General features: G+C 39.8%; 1 protein-coding gene across 3 annotated transcripts in view; it reads right to left on the bottom strand.

Annotated features, from left to right (window-relative positions):
- Positions 1-16,944, bottom strand: part of CELF2 (CUGBP Elav-like family member 2) — an 884,302-nt gene that overhangs the window by 552,357 nt on the left and 315,001 nt on the right. Inside the window, exon 1 of one of the 3 annotated variants that reach the window (XM_027560188.1) lies at positions 5,320-5,500. The exons of 1 other annotated variant lie outside the window; for it this stretch is intronic. In XM_027560188.1, coding sequence (XP_027415989.1) covers positions 5,320-5,372 — 53 coding nt within the window. In that variant the 5' untranslated portion in view covers positions 5,373-5,500. Of the gene's footprint in view, positions 1-5,319; positions 5,501-16,944 lie in introns of those variants that run through there. One more of the 3 variants, XM_027560184.1, reaches the window with a different exon arrangement.

The raw sequence follows: 16,944 nt of genomic DNA, 5'->3' as shown, positions 1-16,944 counted from the left end.
TGGACTGCAAGGAGATCCAACCAGTCCATTCTGAAGGAGATCAGCCCTGGGATTTCTTTGAAGAGAATGATGCTGACGCTGAAACCCCAGTACTTTGGCCGCTTCATGCGAAGAGTTGACTCATTGGAAAAGACACTGATGCTGGGAGGGATTGGGGGCAGGAGGAGAAGGGGACGAGAGGATGAGATGGCTGGATGGCATCACTGACTTGATGGACATGAGTCTGGGTGAACTCCGGGAGTTGGTGATGGACAGGGAGGCCTGGCGTGCTGCGATTCATGGGGTCGCAAAGAGTCGGACACGACTGAGCGACTGAACTGAACTAAACTGAACTGATAGAGTTCTGAGCACAATAAGATCACAGCAAGGAAAGTTGGGGCGAGAAAAGTGGGGATGCAGGAGATGTTTAGGAGCTGAAATCCGTGGAGCTGGTGATAGCTTGGATGTAATTAGGAAGGAATATGAGGGATGAGGGAGCCTGCCAACTTTCCAATTTGAGTACCTGGCTGGATACCTACTTGCTGTGATTCATAAGCCTGAGAACACCAGAAAAGAACCAGGACGTGGGGGAGATTATAGGTACCGTTTTCAACCTGTTGAACTTGAGTCATCTTTATGATTTGTTTTCCCTCAGGTGGTATCGATGACCATGAATTCTTATATGAATCAAATTGGCAGGATTTTTTTATTCTTTTAATCATACATCTACTACTTTGTCATTTTCTTTTTTTTCTTCTATGTACCTTTTTTTTTGACTTAGCTGATTTTGAGTCTCTTGAGTGAAGCCTTTGTGTTTGTGCTTTCCCAGTGGTCAAGAGGGGAGTGTTACAGTTGCAAATTGTTGGCATGAATGTTGGTGTAAGTCATTTCTTTTAAGCCACTTAAGGTATACAGGAGTTAAAACAGCCAACAGCAGGATTCCCAACCTGGATATATATACATATATATATATATATATTTTTTTTTTTTCCATTTGACAAAATGAACCTAGGAGGGAGTGATGCCAAATATACAGTGCCTGAAAAAGGTTTATGACCTGAACTGGTATCCCACTCGCAGATCACATCTTATAACACCAAACTGGGGTGTAAGCAGATTCAAAAAATGTGCCTTGCAATCACTTTTCAAGAGCAGCAGGTTTGGCAGAACTCCAGGCTGTATACCTGGAGCAAACATGGAAAATATTCCAGGTTAGGCAGGTCTGAAAGTCTTTCTGTGTTATAGACCAAGCATTCTGCTCACCTATTAATCAGACAAGGGCAGTAGCAGTATTGTAATAGGATCCCTCACCTCTGGAATTGTAAAGCATTTTATTGACGTAAATCATATCACATATAACCCTGTACGCCGTTAGCATGCACATCCTCAGTCTCCAGCTAGATTATCCCATTTATAAGGTCATGTTGTATCTCTGCTTCTCCTGCATACACAGGCTCACCTCAGAGATATTATGGGTTTGATTCCAGACCCCTGCAGTAAAGTGAAAATCTCAATAAAGTGAGTCACACACGTTTTTCGGTTTCCCAGTGCAAATAAAAGTTATATTTAAACTATAATCTGTCAAGTGTGAAATAGCATTATGTCTAACAATTGTATGTGTGTGTGTGTGCTCAGTCACTCAGTTGTGTCTGACTTTTTGTGGCCCCATGGACTGTAGCCCACCAGGCTCCTCTGTCCATGAGATTCTCCAGGCAAGAATACTGGAGTGGGTTGCCATTTCTTTCTCCAGGAGATCTTCCCAATCCAGGGACTGAACTCGCATCTCTTGTGTCTCCTGCACTGGCAGGCGGATTGTTTACCACTGAGCCACCTGGGATGCCCCTTAATTTAAAAATATTTTATTGCTGAAAATTGTTAACCGTCATCTGAGCCTTCAGCGAATCATGCATGATCTTTTTGCAAAAGTGACATTAAAGATCACTGACCACAGATCACCAGAAGTACAATAATGATGAAAAAATTGAAATATTCAGAGAACTACCAAAATAGGATACTGAGACAAGAAGTGAGCAAATGTTGCTGGAAAAATGGTGCCAAAAGACTTGCTCATTGCAGGGTTGCTCCAAACCTTCAGTCTGTAATAAATGCAATATCTGCGAAGCACAACACACTGGAGTATTAAAGCATGCCTGTAATGGACGGAGCCTTAGCGTTGGTGAGTGAATGGCTCTATGAACCGGAATTAGCCAAAATGATGCCTGATTATAAACAATAAAGGAATTTAAAATGTAATGCTTAAATACTACCTAGTTTATAATAATTTATCATGGGAAAGAATTACACACAGTTGAAATGAGGATGGAATAACACTTGCCAAGGAGAGGTATGGACAGAATGAACTTGGTGCACCAGAGGTCAATGCAAAGATCCTTCTCTTTCCCAGGTCTTCTCAGTCCAAGTTTGTGGAGCTTTACTTACTCTAGCCATAAATACGTTTCACTTATGTTAGAGACACATTGAGGGGAAAGGCAACATTACCGCTGGTTTTCAAGTACATTAAGACTAGGGATCATCATCTAAAAAAGCCTTTGGCATCACCGACTCAATGGACATGAGTCTGAGTATACTCCGGGAGTTGGTGATGGACAGGGAGGCCTGGCATGCTGCAGTCCATGTGGTCGCAAAGAGTCGGACACAACTGAGCGACTGAACTGAACTGAACTGGATCTTACATATGCTCAGAGCTGGGGCCCGTCTTATCCATTTGGGCAATAATATTAATAAGTTAATCACCCAAAACAATTTTTTAAAAAGCACCCTTAAGAAATATTTCAATATTAGAAGTAGGTTACTAATGCAATTAAAGAAAAGGAGAATGAAATTTATTGTAATAGCTGCATCATGAGGGCATTCACAGAAGTACTTTAGCATCTCTCATTTAAAAGTAAAAGTTAAATCTACAAACAGAAGAAAATATCACTGACAGGCCCATAAAACACTCGTGTTTTTTCATCTAGAAATCCTGGGAATTACTTAATGAAAGCAGAAAGGTATATGCACAAAGATGCCACTGAATCGTTCATATAAATCAAGGACTGGAAACGGTCTAAACTTTCAATCAACGGGGTAATTCAGTAAAAACAATGTACAAATCAACATCATTTATACCCATTAAAAATTTGATTATGAAGGGGAGGCAGAAACTTGGAAACGCATTTGATATTTAACTGCAGAGATTATAAAACGACACGTGCTATATGATATGTATACACACCACCTGATACAAAGAACTGACTCACTGGAAAAGACCCTGATGCCGGGAAAGATTGAAGGCAGGAGGAGAAGGGGACGACAGGGGACAAGATGGTTGGATGGCATCACCAACTCAATGGACTTGAGTTTGAGCAAGCTCCGGGAGTTGGTGATGGACCGGGAAACCTGGTGTGCTGCAGTCCATGGGGTAGCAAAGAGTCGGATATGGCCAAGACACTAAACTGACTGACTGATATATGTGACGTTCTAGAGAGCAAGGTACAAGAATTTTTAAAAAGAAAATTATTGAGATAGATAATAGCCAATTTTTCATTTATTTGCTCTTTTGTATCATGTGGTTGCTTTTGTTTATTTTTAAAATATTTATTTATTTATTTGGCTGGAACAGGTCTTAGTTGCATCACAGGGAATCCTCAGTTGCAGCACTCAGAATCTTTAGTTGTCGCACTCAGAATCTCTTTAGTTGCAATATGTGAATTCTTAGTTGCAGCACGTGGGATCTAATTCCCCCACCAGGGATCGAACTCGGGCCCCCTGCTTTGGGAGTTCAGAGTCTTCGCCACTGGACCACCAGCGAAGCCCCTCATCTGGTTGCTTTTAAAAATAATAAAATTAGTTTATTGCATCACTATTTACAATAGCCAAGACAGGGAAACAACCTAAATGTCGATCAACAGTTGAATGGATAAAGAAGCTGTGGCACATATATATACAATGGAATATGCAGCCATCAAAAACAACGAAATAATGCCATTTTCAGCAACAAGAATGGACCTAGAGAGTATTATACTAAGTGAAGTCAGAAAGAGAAAGACAAACACCATACGTGGAATCTAGAATATGACACAAATGAGCTGACCTATGAAACAGAAACAGACTCACAGAGAACAGGCTTGCGGCTGCCAAGTAGGGAGACAGGGATTGGGAATCTGGGATTAGTACTGTAGATGCAACCTATATAGGATGGCTAAACAACGAGGTCCTACTGTATAACAGAAGAAACTATATTCTGTATCCTGTGATAAACCATAATGGAAAAGAACATGAAAAACAATGTACATATATATAACCGAATTACTCTGCTATACAATAGAAATTAACATGACATTGTAAATCAACTACACTTCAATAAAATAAATTTTAAAAATAATAAAATTAGGCAGAGCTCATGAGAGAACTAAGTAATAGCCAATTAATACAAGACGTCAGGAAAAAGAGGTGCCTTGTTTGGGACTTGATGTAGTTCCAATGGAATCATGTTCGGGAGTAGATACCAGAGACAACACGTCATTGTGTTGAACCACTTTTCATAAAAACTCATCAACATTTTTTATTTTTTAAAAACTGCCCAAAGTTCTTTTGGCTGGGAAATACTCTTCAATGTTAAGTTAAACTAGAAAGGAATTGTGAACTCTAAGGGAGGAGTCAGTTTAGACTCAAGTGGAGGAAATGCATAAACTTTTGCCCCTTTGAAGTCCTTGGGTTCTCATTTTTCTGGGTCTCTGAATCATGAAGTGGTCAGAGTTCATCTTTTCAGGGGCATTCAGAGAAAGAGCTCCTTTCAGAAACTCCACTCATTCGGTTCAAAGGTGAGCCGAGTTTTCATAGCACTGGCTTTTCCAAATTAGACCTGGGGGTGGGGAGGAGAGGTCAACAGGAGGAAACCGCATTTCCATGGGCTCTCTTCCTAGAAGAGCAGCAATAGTTTTCTGGAAAGTTCGCTTTTTTATCTGAAGTCCCAGAAAGTTTGCCACTTCTCTGATGGATTCAGTGCCCCATGAAACGCAATGACAAGGATAACTGGTTAAGACTCGGCCGACGTCAAGAATCATTTCACGAAGACAAACTGTCATTAAAATACGCCGCCTTCCCCTCGGGGATGAAACTGAGGACTTCTCACGCCCCTCTTTCCGCGTCTGGTGGAAGTCGATGCCGAATCACCCCGGAGCACCCCAGCCCCGAGCAGATCCGGCGGCCCCCGCCTCCCACCGCAGGCGCTGCGCGCAGCGACCCGAGCGCCTTAATTGGGGGGGGGGGGGGGGTGCGAGGGGAGGAACTTGGCCGTGAACGGAAACAGCGACGCGAGAGAAAGGAAAGCAGGCCTACCTTAAAACTTTCCAGTCTTTGAGTGGATCCAAATCAGAGATTAAAGAGACCATTGTCTAGAGGGTGGCTGAAGGCAGGTCCAGTCCCGGGCGGAGGGGGCGCGGGGAGGGAAGGGGAAAGGAGGCGGCAGCCAGCTGCTCGGCTCAGGCCCGGAGCCACTGGGCGCCCGCGCGGCTCTTCCTCCTTCTAGGATTGATAAGCACTTGTCCTGGCTTTTCTCCACCCCCCCTCCCCCCCACACACCCCCCAAATCAATCTTGCGCTATATTACTTCCCCACCCCGGCTCATTTCTCCACACCACCTTTTAAAGCCCTTGTAATCTGCTCCGACTGATCACATTTGACCTTTTTGTAGCCCACTTTATTCCAAGCACAGCTCTCAGTTAAATCTCTCTTTATTAACACCGTCCTTCTTGGCTTGCTTTTGGAACAAACACAGATCAAGCCTGAAGCCTCCAGACTTTACCAGCAATCATTTACAGATTACTGCAAGCTGCAGCTTTCTCCTCCTCTGGGGCATCCTCTTGCCTCTGAGATTTTGCTTTCATATTTCTGTCAGAAAACCGGTTAGGTTTCTTTCTTGATTTTTTTTTTTTTTTTTGGTGGCTTGGGTTCCGGGACACCAGCGTCGGTCTTACAGCTTCCCTCAGAGGCTGTAACTACATGACTGTTAGGATTTGTTTTTTAGAAATAATTTGGAACCAGGCTGCTTAACAAGCTAGAATTTACTGTGTGTTTTCTGGCAGAGAATTTGCTACACTGCTACCCCCCCCCCCCCCCCCCCCCCCCCCCGCTTTCTTTCTTTTTCATGTTTTAAAATAACATGAAGAGGGGGAAATGTAGAATCTTTCTAAGCATTAACAGAAGAGGGCGTGGGCTTTTCTCCCTCAACTTGTATATCTTTTGTCCTTTATTTAAAACTGAACATCCTTTCAATAATCATCTGAAACCGTGCATAGCAGATGTTTAAAAAAAAAAATCCAGAGCAGAAATGTTTTCCTCTAGACTGGTCTGTGTGCTGATGTGGGTTGTTGGTGAGCATGCAGGTTTCTAATTTTCCTCAGCACTGTCTCTTAGTGAGTTTTCTGCTTTACTAGGTTCTAGCTAAGGCTCCGCTTCTGAAGCCCTTCCCCCACCCTGTCCTCCCAGGATCCTGGCATTGACCTTGAAATCCCCTGGCATAACGGTCTCCATGACTTCTCTGGTTATTCAGATTTTTCCTATGCCTGCATGCCACATGAGCTTTACTTGATTCTTGATCCTCTCTCTTTCTATCCAATTCCTCCTCTCCCTACCCTTATTTTAAAAGGTAATTTTAAGATCATCACCAGACATGGAAGATCAGCCTCCTTGGTCTAACAAAACAATGATTATTGTGCATGGCCAGTTCTAGGTCTTTTTGTCTTGGTTGAAAAGAGTGTGGAGAGTGTTAAGGGGTGTTAAGGGCACACTGGCACCAGCCGATAGTTTTCCCACAAGAAGAGTTCAGACTTAAAAAGAATGCGCAGCCATTCAATGTTCTGCATTGACCTTACTACCTAAAATGGTCAGCCTGGAGGATGGGTTCCAGTTTCTTGCCTTTAGGCTGAACTTAAAGAAAAAGAATCTCTGTAGGGAAAGATGTGGTGACAGTTGTTGGCAGTGTTCTGCTTTTATTGTCAAGAAGTTCTTCCAGTTAACTCAAAATGCCCCTCACAGCATTTTAAATCCTTTCCCTGTTACCCTTTTCTCTAAGGACCCCCTTCTAAGAATATGCAGCAAACCCTCAGCTTTCCCAGTTACAGTCATACACAGTTTCCTTAATGGCTGTAAATGACTCTCTTTAGGAGTCTGACTATCTTTATGCTAAACTGAAAGAGAATTTCATACCTGTTATACAAACCCCTGCCTCTCTGGAGCTTCATGCTTCTTCCTGGGCTGTCTTTGCTGTCCCACTGTGGATCTTGGGTCACAGCAGAGTAATGTATAAACCTTTACAGAACACTTGTAATCCTCAAGTACTTCACCAAATGTGGGTGATAATAATAGCATTTGTGGGGCGTGTACCTCCAAAGGGTTCCAAATGCTTAGGTAATTAATAAGATGTTTCTCCATTTAGAAAGTTAGCAGGAGAAAACAAAGATTATAATGAAATCACTTCTGTGACTACAGTGAGATCATCCTTATATATTAACCCATCTCTCTGCCGCTGAGATTCAGGTCTGGGGGAGAAGGGGGAATGGGTCCTTAACCCTTGGAGTTCAGGCTTAATGGGTGACAGGCGGAAGGACTTGGTTTTTGGCCAAAGGACGAAAGGACAAGAACGTGTTCCTCGATTACGAAATCATGTTTTAAGGCAGTCGTCCTTACAAAAAACTTTTAAAGGCAGTTCCTTTGGATGAAACCCTGCCCCAAGTCCAAGTGCAGAAACAGATTCTAGTGAAAGTTTATTACTGGAAACTGTTCTAATTTCTTTTTTTTTAATATAAATTTATTTATTTTAATTGGAGGTCTAATTTATTTATGTTAGCTCGTTTAGTCCTTGTAACTAACTTGTTTATGAGGTAAGTTATCAGAAGCACCCCCATTTTGTTAATGTAGGTGAGGACATTCAGGCATGAAAATTTGGGCTCCCAAGGCTAGTCCTCAGCAGGGGGAGGGGTGATACCCAGAAGCCACACCCACTGGACCCCACGGGAGTGGCCACACCAGGCATTCCCTCCCTCCCTCAGGGAGGAATACAAAAGCAGGGTGCATCTGTATCGGGGTGGAACTAGGGTTGTGATCAGGTTAGGCGTGGATAAGATGGTTTGCATGACCTTCCTGCTTCCTCTCCTAAGGCACCCTAGGAAACCCTAGCGTTCAGAACTGGCTTTCAAATCCACTCCCTGAAAGTGTTTGGTGATAGACCATCTTTGAAGGGCTGAATTGAGTCCAAATGGGCTGAAGATTTTGCTGTTCTCTTTCTTAATTTTGAGGAACAAGTGTTTTCTTACATATACTGGAAATTAATTCCATGCTTTATATATGCAGATTTCCCTTTTTCCTCTCTCCCCTAAGTATTCCATTCCTGATTTTGAACAGCTTCACATCAAATAGATCCATTTCCTACTAAGAAAAAGGCCATCAGAAAAATTCACTCACCTTCAGCTATTAGGGAACCCAGTAAGGATGAAGAAAGAAACAAAATACTGCCCTGTTCAAAATTTGGCCAACTATTCATCTTTAGCTCAGGAAAATCAACGATAAACTTTTTATATGTAAAACTCAAGAAGTTAAATTTAGTGTAGAAAACTCTGGCCCCCAAATATAATTTTCTTCCACGTCACTGAATGAATTACAGGGTTTAATTCTGTGTTCTTTTTCTCATATTTTGATTAATTGATATCTTTAAAAATGAAATTGTTTTATTATTGCTTATAACGACTTTTCAATAGTTGGCTCTTCTGAATTGTCCCTGAATTGTTAAAAAAACAATGTCATCCATTTAATTTCCAAAAACATGTTTTTTTAAAAGTATCTTTGATATTAATTTCTCATTTTTATATTAATTTCTCATTTTTATATTAATTTCTCATTTAAATGCTTTCTACTCTGCAATCACCCTCTGTTTTTTTTCAGTCTTCTAACTTTATTGAGGCTTTCAGTGGCTAAGTCAAAGATGTCTCTTGGTAAATGTCATGTTGCACTTGAAAATATGTGGGTTATTTTCAAATATCTTTTGATATTGATTTCTAACATAATTCCACAGGGATTAGAAAACATACTCTGTATGATTTTTATGTCTTTAGACCATGAAAGTTTTGCACCTTGATTTATGTCCCTGGACATGTTCCAGTGTCTCCTGGTTTATATTCTATGGGAACTTGAATAAAATTTGTATCCTACTGTTGTGTGAAAATTGTATAAATCTTAATTCTGTTGAATTGGTTCAGGTGCTTTTCAGATCTACTATATCCTACTTTTCTGTATATTCATTCTATTAATTTTTGAGAGTTTGATATTGAAACTCCAGCTAAAAATCTTAATTTATTATCTACTTAAAAATAACTATAATATACAGTGGGACTATATGTATCTTTGTTCTGTATTTTCCAAGTGTCCTGTAAATGTGTTATATTTTCATAATTTAAAAAATAAAAAAAGAAAGAGAAAATCAAAAGACCTCAGTTTATTTTTGTGTAAAATGGTGATGATAAAATTTGTCTTAATTATCTCAGGACATTATTTAAGGATAATGTATCTGAAAGTGCTTCAAAGAGGTTAGGAGGCTTAAATACTGTATTATAAACTTTCAGAATAAAGTGAATCATGTTATAAAAATGTACCTTTCCAAAAAAGAATGGTCATCCATATAAAGCAACATTCATGAACTGTCCCACTATTACCAGTGACAAGACTCGTAATTCTCCTTTGCATGTAACTAAACTTTCTATGTCTTTCCCTCTTCCCAGGCACAGAAACCAAAACCAAAATCCAAATGCAAACAAAAAACGACCCCCCTCTTTGGACCTCTTGCATCCAAGCAAACAAAACCTCAGGCCCCAAACCTTATGAGCCTGTGGTTTTCACAAGTATAGGGGTTAGAGTCACCTGGGAAGCAAATGGAAACCAGAATCTCAGTGAAGAGACAAGAGCAGGAGCCAAGGAAACTGCATTTCATACCAGACTTAGACAGGGAATGCTGATGGAGGGTTAGCAAATAGAAAATTTGGTGGCTCAGTGGTAAAGAATCTTCCTGCCAGTGGAGCAGATGCAGGGGACACGGGTTTGATCCCTGGATTGGAAAGATCCCCTGGAGGAGGAAATGACACCCCACTCCACAGCGGATAGACTGAGCATGCACTCAAGTAGAAAATTTGCCCTGGTCCTTTAGCATCCTGGGTGGCTTTTCATGTGTTGAGAACCATGTCACTGAAGCCAAAGGTGAAGATCTATGGGAACTCGTCTTATAGAGGAACAAGAAGCCCTTGGGTGTGAAGTAGCCAAAGAAAGAAAACAAGCCTTCTCCATCAGCTAGAAGTTAGACCAACCACTAAACAAAGCTTTAGAAAGACAGACATGATGTCTTGGGAAATTTATCTCCCAACAAAATGTTCTGATAGTTAGGAATTAAAAAAAAACAAAAAAGCCTTAGCCTTGCTAAGGGGAAAAAAATAACAATTTTATGTCCTTTTTTTCATTCTGTGTTTGTCTCTAATTTCTGATTCCTAGGAATCTGATTATTCTAATTTTTTAAATTTTATTTTAGAAAATCTTGCTTGAAGCTTAATCAGTCCTAATTCTATTACTTCCCAATAAAGATTCTTTCCCCTTCTGCTTGTTTCAGATTTTTCTTTTTCTTATTTGCCATCTCTTTTCTTTTCCTCAAGTGGGTAAGTTCTCTCTCTCCCTTTAAGAAACTGAAATGACTGATTGGAAATACATTCTACTTCTGCAGAAGAAGCTTCCCTGGTCTTGGTGATGGGACAGAGTTGTAAAGCTGGCAGGTGGAACGAACTCAGAAACTCCAGCTCTTGTTCTTGACCCTGGAAATCAGATCCAGCTCTGCATTGTTTTCATAGCAGTGATGATAGACAAGGGTCGCCAGATAAATTCAGCACACTCTGTTGAAGCCGGATTTCAGAGACACGAGGAGGAAATTTTTGATTAAGTATGCCCCCTCCAAATATTGCATGGGACACACATATACTAAAAAATTATTTGCTTTTTTATCTGTACTGACACTGTAAGTCCTGTATTTTAATTTGCTAACCTGACACGCCTATGCTAGACTGACTTTGAAATAAAAAGAGCATTATCACTGTGGTGATTATTTTTCATTTATGGAGGTACGTAAAGGCACACTGATGTTACTGGTTGTGTTGGGGATCAGAATAGGTCTCCCCAAAATGGGCCACTTCAGCATGTGGATTATTTTGAGTTACAGGGAATCAAGACCCCCAAGGGCTAGAAAGTCACTAGTGGTTTAGTCCACAGGTCATGTCCGACTCTTTCGACCCCATGGACTGTACCCCGCCAGGATCCCCTATCCATGGGATTCTCCAGGCAAGAATACTGGAGTGGGTTGCTATTTCCTTCTCCAGGGGATCTTCCTGATCCAGGAATCAGACCCAGGGATCAAACCCAGGTCTCTTGCATTGCAGGCAGATTCTTTATTGCTGAGCCACCAGGGAAGCCCAAAGAGACACTACTGCCCCTCCTTCAACTTCATAGAAGAACTTAGATTAGCTTTTTCCTAAAAAAGTTATTAGCAGAGAGACATTTTCTCTAAGTGGCCTCATCTATATTACAGGACAAACATCTCATTACCAGACACATGCTCTTGTCATCATCCTGTGAATGGCCCTCCCATCTTTGGTCCTCGAAAGCCCCAGGGCCCATCCCATTCCTCAGATCAGGATGACACATATGCCTCAATTTACCTTTCTGTCTCTGACCCTCTCATTACGTGTGATTCCTGTACATGTGAAATTAAACTCTATCTTCTCCTGTTAACCTGTTTCGTGTTAGTTTAATTCTTGGATCAGCCGGAAGAACATGGCAGGGTAGAGGAAAGTTTTTCCCTCCCTGACAATCAGGCATCAAAATGCATTTACTGAAATGTTCTTAAATCATCTTTACTGTCTTAGGTGTTATAAGCCAAACATAAAAAGCCCCACTTGAGCTTTCTTTTTCAACAAAGCAGTGATATGATGAAAGAATGCCTGTATCTTGTAATATTGGAAATTAGAAAACGCCAGGCAGCCTTCTTAAGAGGGGCAAGTTGAATGCATTTTTAAGTGCTGGTAACATTGATATGTTCAGAAGCACCAAAGCTGACATTTTGTAAAATTTGGGAGCCCCTTTGTATTGTATTTATCTTATACAGATAACACAGCTGCTGTGTCCTCTTGTTTTTGCACCAAATAAGCATCGCCTCCTATTGTATGAAGTCTGAACCTGAAACAGTTAACCATTAATCTTCAGTTACATAAAATGTGTCTTGTACCTATCCTCACATTAACAAGGTCTACAGAGACCAACTTCCAAAGATGGCAGGATTTCTCTCTCTCTTTTTTTAAACAAACGAATATAACTTTAATGGAATTTCAAGTGCTTTCCTGTTTGGCTCCCAACACTTGATACAATAAAAAGCCTATGAACAAAGATATGTATTTTGGTGCTTCGTCAGTGATTGGAGAATTGCTATTATGGAATACGCACAAAAAATTGTTATTATGGCAACTAAAAAAATTCTAAAGTGTCTCTGAAGAGACAGCTACAAAACCTGCTAAGGAGAGGGGAAGACAGAATGTGTTATTCAGGGTCTACATATGTACCGAATATTTCTAACTATGCAAAAACCCTCTTAACAATTGGGAAGGAATGCTTTTTCTCATTTGGAGTCTTAGTCAGCTGAACAGGAGGGCAAAATGGATTAAAGCAGGAGGAGAGGAGGGTTGAGTCTCTGCCAGGCATATTTTAAAAGTGAGAAAGGAAGAGAGGAGAGGAAACCAACACCCAGCCAGCAGCTTTTCATGCCATTCAAAGGAATCACGGGCCAAATTTGGTACATACAGAGGGGAAAAAAAAAAAAAATTCGAGCTTTAACTCCTGTCCTGCCACAGAAGATGTGATTTTTAAAGCTGTATAATGTCCTTCTTTTAATTTCCAGTCTGCTTTGTTAGCACTCACAGCTCCCAGCAAGAGGGACAAAGCGATGCCCAGAAAAAAAGATGTATTGTTCAGATGGTCCCCGTAGCCCAAGCCAGGAAATAGAAACCTGCACCACTGATCCTAGTTTTTTTTGTTTGTTTGTTTTTGTTTTTTCTTTCAGTGGCAATTTCAGATTTCTCTGGTGTTTGTGTGCTTCAGGATAGGACTTCTCACTGCTTTCTAAGGGGGAAAACTGAGGTTTAGAGGAAAGTCAAACATAATTGTCAAGTTTCCGGTCAATGAAACAATGTCAACATCTGCTTATGAAAGACTGCCTGACCAGGAATTCTGCCCAGGAATCACTCAGAGAAAAGGATAAGCTGCCTCTTACTATCTTCAAAGACAAACCCAGCAGACCTAAGTGGAATTACATTGTGCAATGAATTTACTTGAAGTCACAGATTTAAATACCTAATAACTTGTTAATTTAATTCAAAGTAGCAACTGCAAACAAACAAAAATATTGATTGATAATTGATTGTATAAAGTGTTTCCCAGGTGGTGCTACTGCTCCTGCCAGTGCAGGAGATGCAAGAAACACAGGTTCAATCTCTTAGTTGAGGCTATCCCCTGGAGGAGGAAATGGCAACTCACTCCAGTATTCTTGCCTGAGAAATCCCATGCACAGAGGAGCCTAGTGATCTATGGTCCATGGGGTCCCATAGAATCAGACACGACTGAGCTACTGAGCGTGCACAGCACATAAAGTGTTTATTTGGCAATCAAATGATCCGTTAGGCAGTGCTTTTCATCATGCTGGAGGACCATGTTTCTTTCTTTTTCTTTTTTTTTAACTTTTCAATATGTTGTAGACCAATATTTTTGTAAGATACAATAAAATTGAATTACTAGAAAAACTAAATTCAAAGTATGAACCAAATTTCAAAAATTATTGGATTAATATATATAAAATTACTCTGTAAAATTGTTGAACATGTCCCAACTCTTATTACTAATTATTAAAAACGAGCAATCCAGAGATCTGCATTGGTTTATGCTTTTCACACTCTGAGTAATGCTGTGAAAAGTATTCAACAACAATAAAAAACAAATTCTAGAGATTTTGAAAAAATAGCTTTAGGATCTGTATTGAACCAAGCCATATGTGACCTAAGGTGAATAGAAATTATATTCATTTATATTGTTGATAAAAAGAAAATGTATTCTAGTGAAACATAAAAAATGAAAATCAATTAACTTAATAGCCAGCTGATACCAGATATCCTTAAAGTCACCATTTGATGAGAAATTTAAAAATCATTTATAATTACACTCATGCTTTAAAAAATTGGGACTTGAGTTCATTGAAAATAATCTTTGTTGATTGGGAAGTTTGGAAATTAGTCCTTACCTGTGACACATCTCCAATTTGTTCCTCTAATTCCTATTTTACTGTACATTAGCAAAAGGAAAATGAAACACTATTAATTTGCCACAATTTAAGATATCTTAATATATGAAAATCCAGATGTATCTCTCCACAGATCATTTAGATTATAAAATATTTTGAAGGTTTCCTAAAATAGTTCATTTCCCCTAGTGTACTTGAGCAGTGTTTTAAACCACTAAACAGTTGTCACAGTTATAATAGAAGGACCTAGAAGTGAAAATGGAAAAGACTATTGATTTAACAAACCCATAGCACTTACTATGTCCCAGCCAGTGTTTTAAAGGTTTTACAGAAATTAACTCACTCAATCCTCATAGGAAGCGATGAGGCAAGCTCTATTTTTATCTTCATTTTACAGATGAGGAAACTAAAAGCTCAAAAAGGGTAAAAAATGATCATAGTGAGTAGGTGGCAGAGGCGAGGTTTGAAACAAAGTGGTCTGGTTTTTGAGTCACCCTCTCGTTCCAAACCTAAAACACATCTTCTAATGGACAATCAGAAGGAAAGGCAAAGCATTTTTCAAATCATAAATGTAGTTCAGCTGGATAATTAAATGAATGAGCATTGTGGTTTTATTAAAACTTCTCTGAGACTTCCCTGGTGGTTCAGGGGTTAAGACTTTGCATTCCCAATGTTGGGAGCCTGGGTTTGATCCCTTGCTGGGGAACTAGATCCCAAATGCTGCAACTAAGAACCCCCATGTCTCAACTAAAGATCCCACTCTAGGCAATGAAGACCCCCGTGCTGCAACTAAGACTTGGTGCAGCCCTCGCACCCACCCCAAACAACAACAACAAAAAACTTTCACATGATCATAATTCATTTATAGATCAAGGCAGAAGGCAGAAATCATAGGTTAATTCTGAGATCACTGAAGAGTCACTGAATATTCATTCACCTCCCTTTTGAAAGCATTCTTTCAGAGTCCTTGCTGAATAAGATAACTAGAGTAACAAATGACCACTCAGTTGCCTTTGTACTTTCCTTTATAAACATCCACTCCAAAGTGTTCCTTTATGGGAGAAAACAACTCCAGCTCTAACCCTCATCAATGGATCCTTTATGCATACCCTACGAGAGCTTACAAAAGATCAAACGTTTCTGAGTGTGCAGGTAACAAAAACCAAAAAAGCATTTCCTGAGTCCAGAGGGGAATTACTATTTGCCATCTAAAGATCAAAACCTACATGCATATAAGTACAATTAGGAAGGAGATATTCCCAAAGGGAGGTTTGGATGAGATGGTTGGATGGCATCACTGACTTGATGGACATGAGTTTGAGCAAGCTCCAGGAGTTTATGACGGACAGGGAAGCCTGGCGTGCCACAGTCCATGGGGTCACAAAGGGTCGGACACGACTGAGCAACTGAACTGAAATGATTCCCAAAGGAGAAAAAGTAGGAAGGAAAGAAAATGTATCTAGATAGAAACAATGATAGTAGAAGCCTACTGGTATAAAGTTCAACAGAGCATCACTGAAACAGAATATGGTCCTCACAGTCTTTACACTATTCCTTTAATAAAAAAACTAATAGATGATGATGAAAATGTAATAATTACTCAATTGGCATCATATGAAAATCTGTGGGAATTCTATGGAAGTAAAAACATTAGACCCTCAATTCATATCAGAAACAAAATAAATACCAGACAGATGAAAGAACTAAATGTAAAAAGTAAAACCATAGAAAATTATAGAAAATAGGGGAGGCAAATCTTTATCTTGATAATTTCTCTGCTTTCAAGTAAAGCCAATTATAAAGGAAATTTTTAAGTAAAAGCAGTTATAAAAAATGAAGAAGAGTTTCACATTTGAATCCATAAAAATCTGTTATGTATACCTGTGGTGGATTCATTTTGATATTTGTCAAAACTAATACAATTATGTAAAGTTTAAAAATAAAATAAAATTAAAAAAAAAAAAAAAAAAAACATCATACATTAGAATATGAAAACAAATTTTAAAATATATATGTACCTATAACAGCAACATTTTTGGATATAGTGGAGAAAATGTGGGCGAATGCTAAACACAGAAAATGTATAGGAGAAAGAATGCGAATGAAAATATACATATGAAATCTCTGAAAGAATAAAAGAAATGCTAGTTAAAATAAAATGAGGGACTTCCCTGGGGATCTAGTGGCTGCATGTGTGTGTACTCACTTGTGACCAGCTCTTTGTGAGCCCAGGAACTGTAGCCAGCCAGGCTCCTCTGTCCATGGGATCTCCCAGGCAAGAATACTGGAGTAGGGTGGCATTGTCTTCTGTGGGGGAATCTTCCCGATGGAGGGATCGAACCCAAGTCTCTTGCATCTCCTGTGTTGGCAGGTGGATTCTTTACCACTATTGCCACCTGGTCTGGTGGCTAAGACTCCACAATCCCAGTGCAGGGATCCCAAGTTCCATCAAGGAACTAGATCTTGTCTACCACAACTAAGAGTTCAAATTCTTAGACTCAAATTTCCGCATGCCACAACTAAGAGTCAGCCCAGCCAAATAAATATATACATAAATATTTTTTAAACATGAAGTACAGTGCTTTACCCATCCACTT

This window comes from Bos indicus x Bos taurus, chromosome 13 (genome assembly GCF_003369695.1).
Source record: "Bos indicus x Bos taurus breed Angus x Brahman F1 hybrid chromosome 13, Bos_hybrid_MaternalHap_v2.0, whole genome shotgun sequence".
Lineage (NCBI taxonomy): Eukaryota > Metazoa > Chordata > Mammalia > Artiodactyla > Bovidae > Bos > Bos indicus x Bos taurus.
Note: the sequence above shows the minus strand (reverse complement) of the source record. Positions and strands in the feature narration are given on the sequence as shown.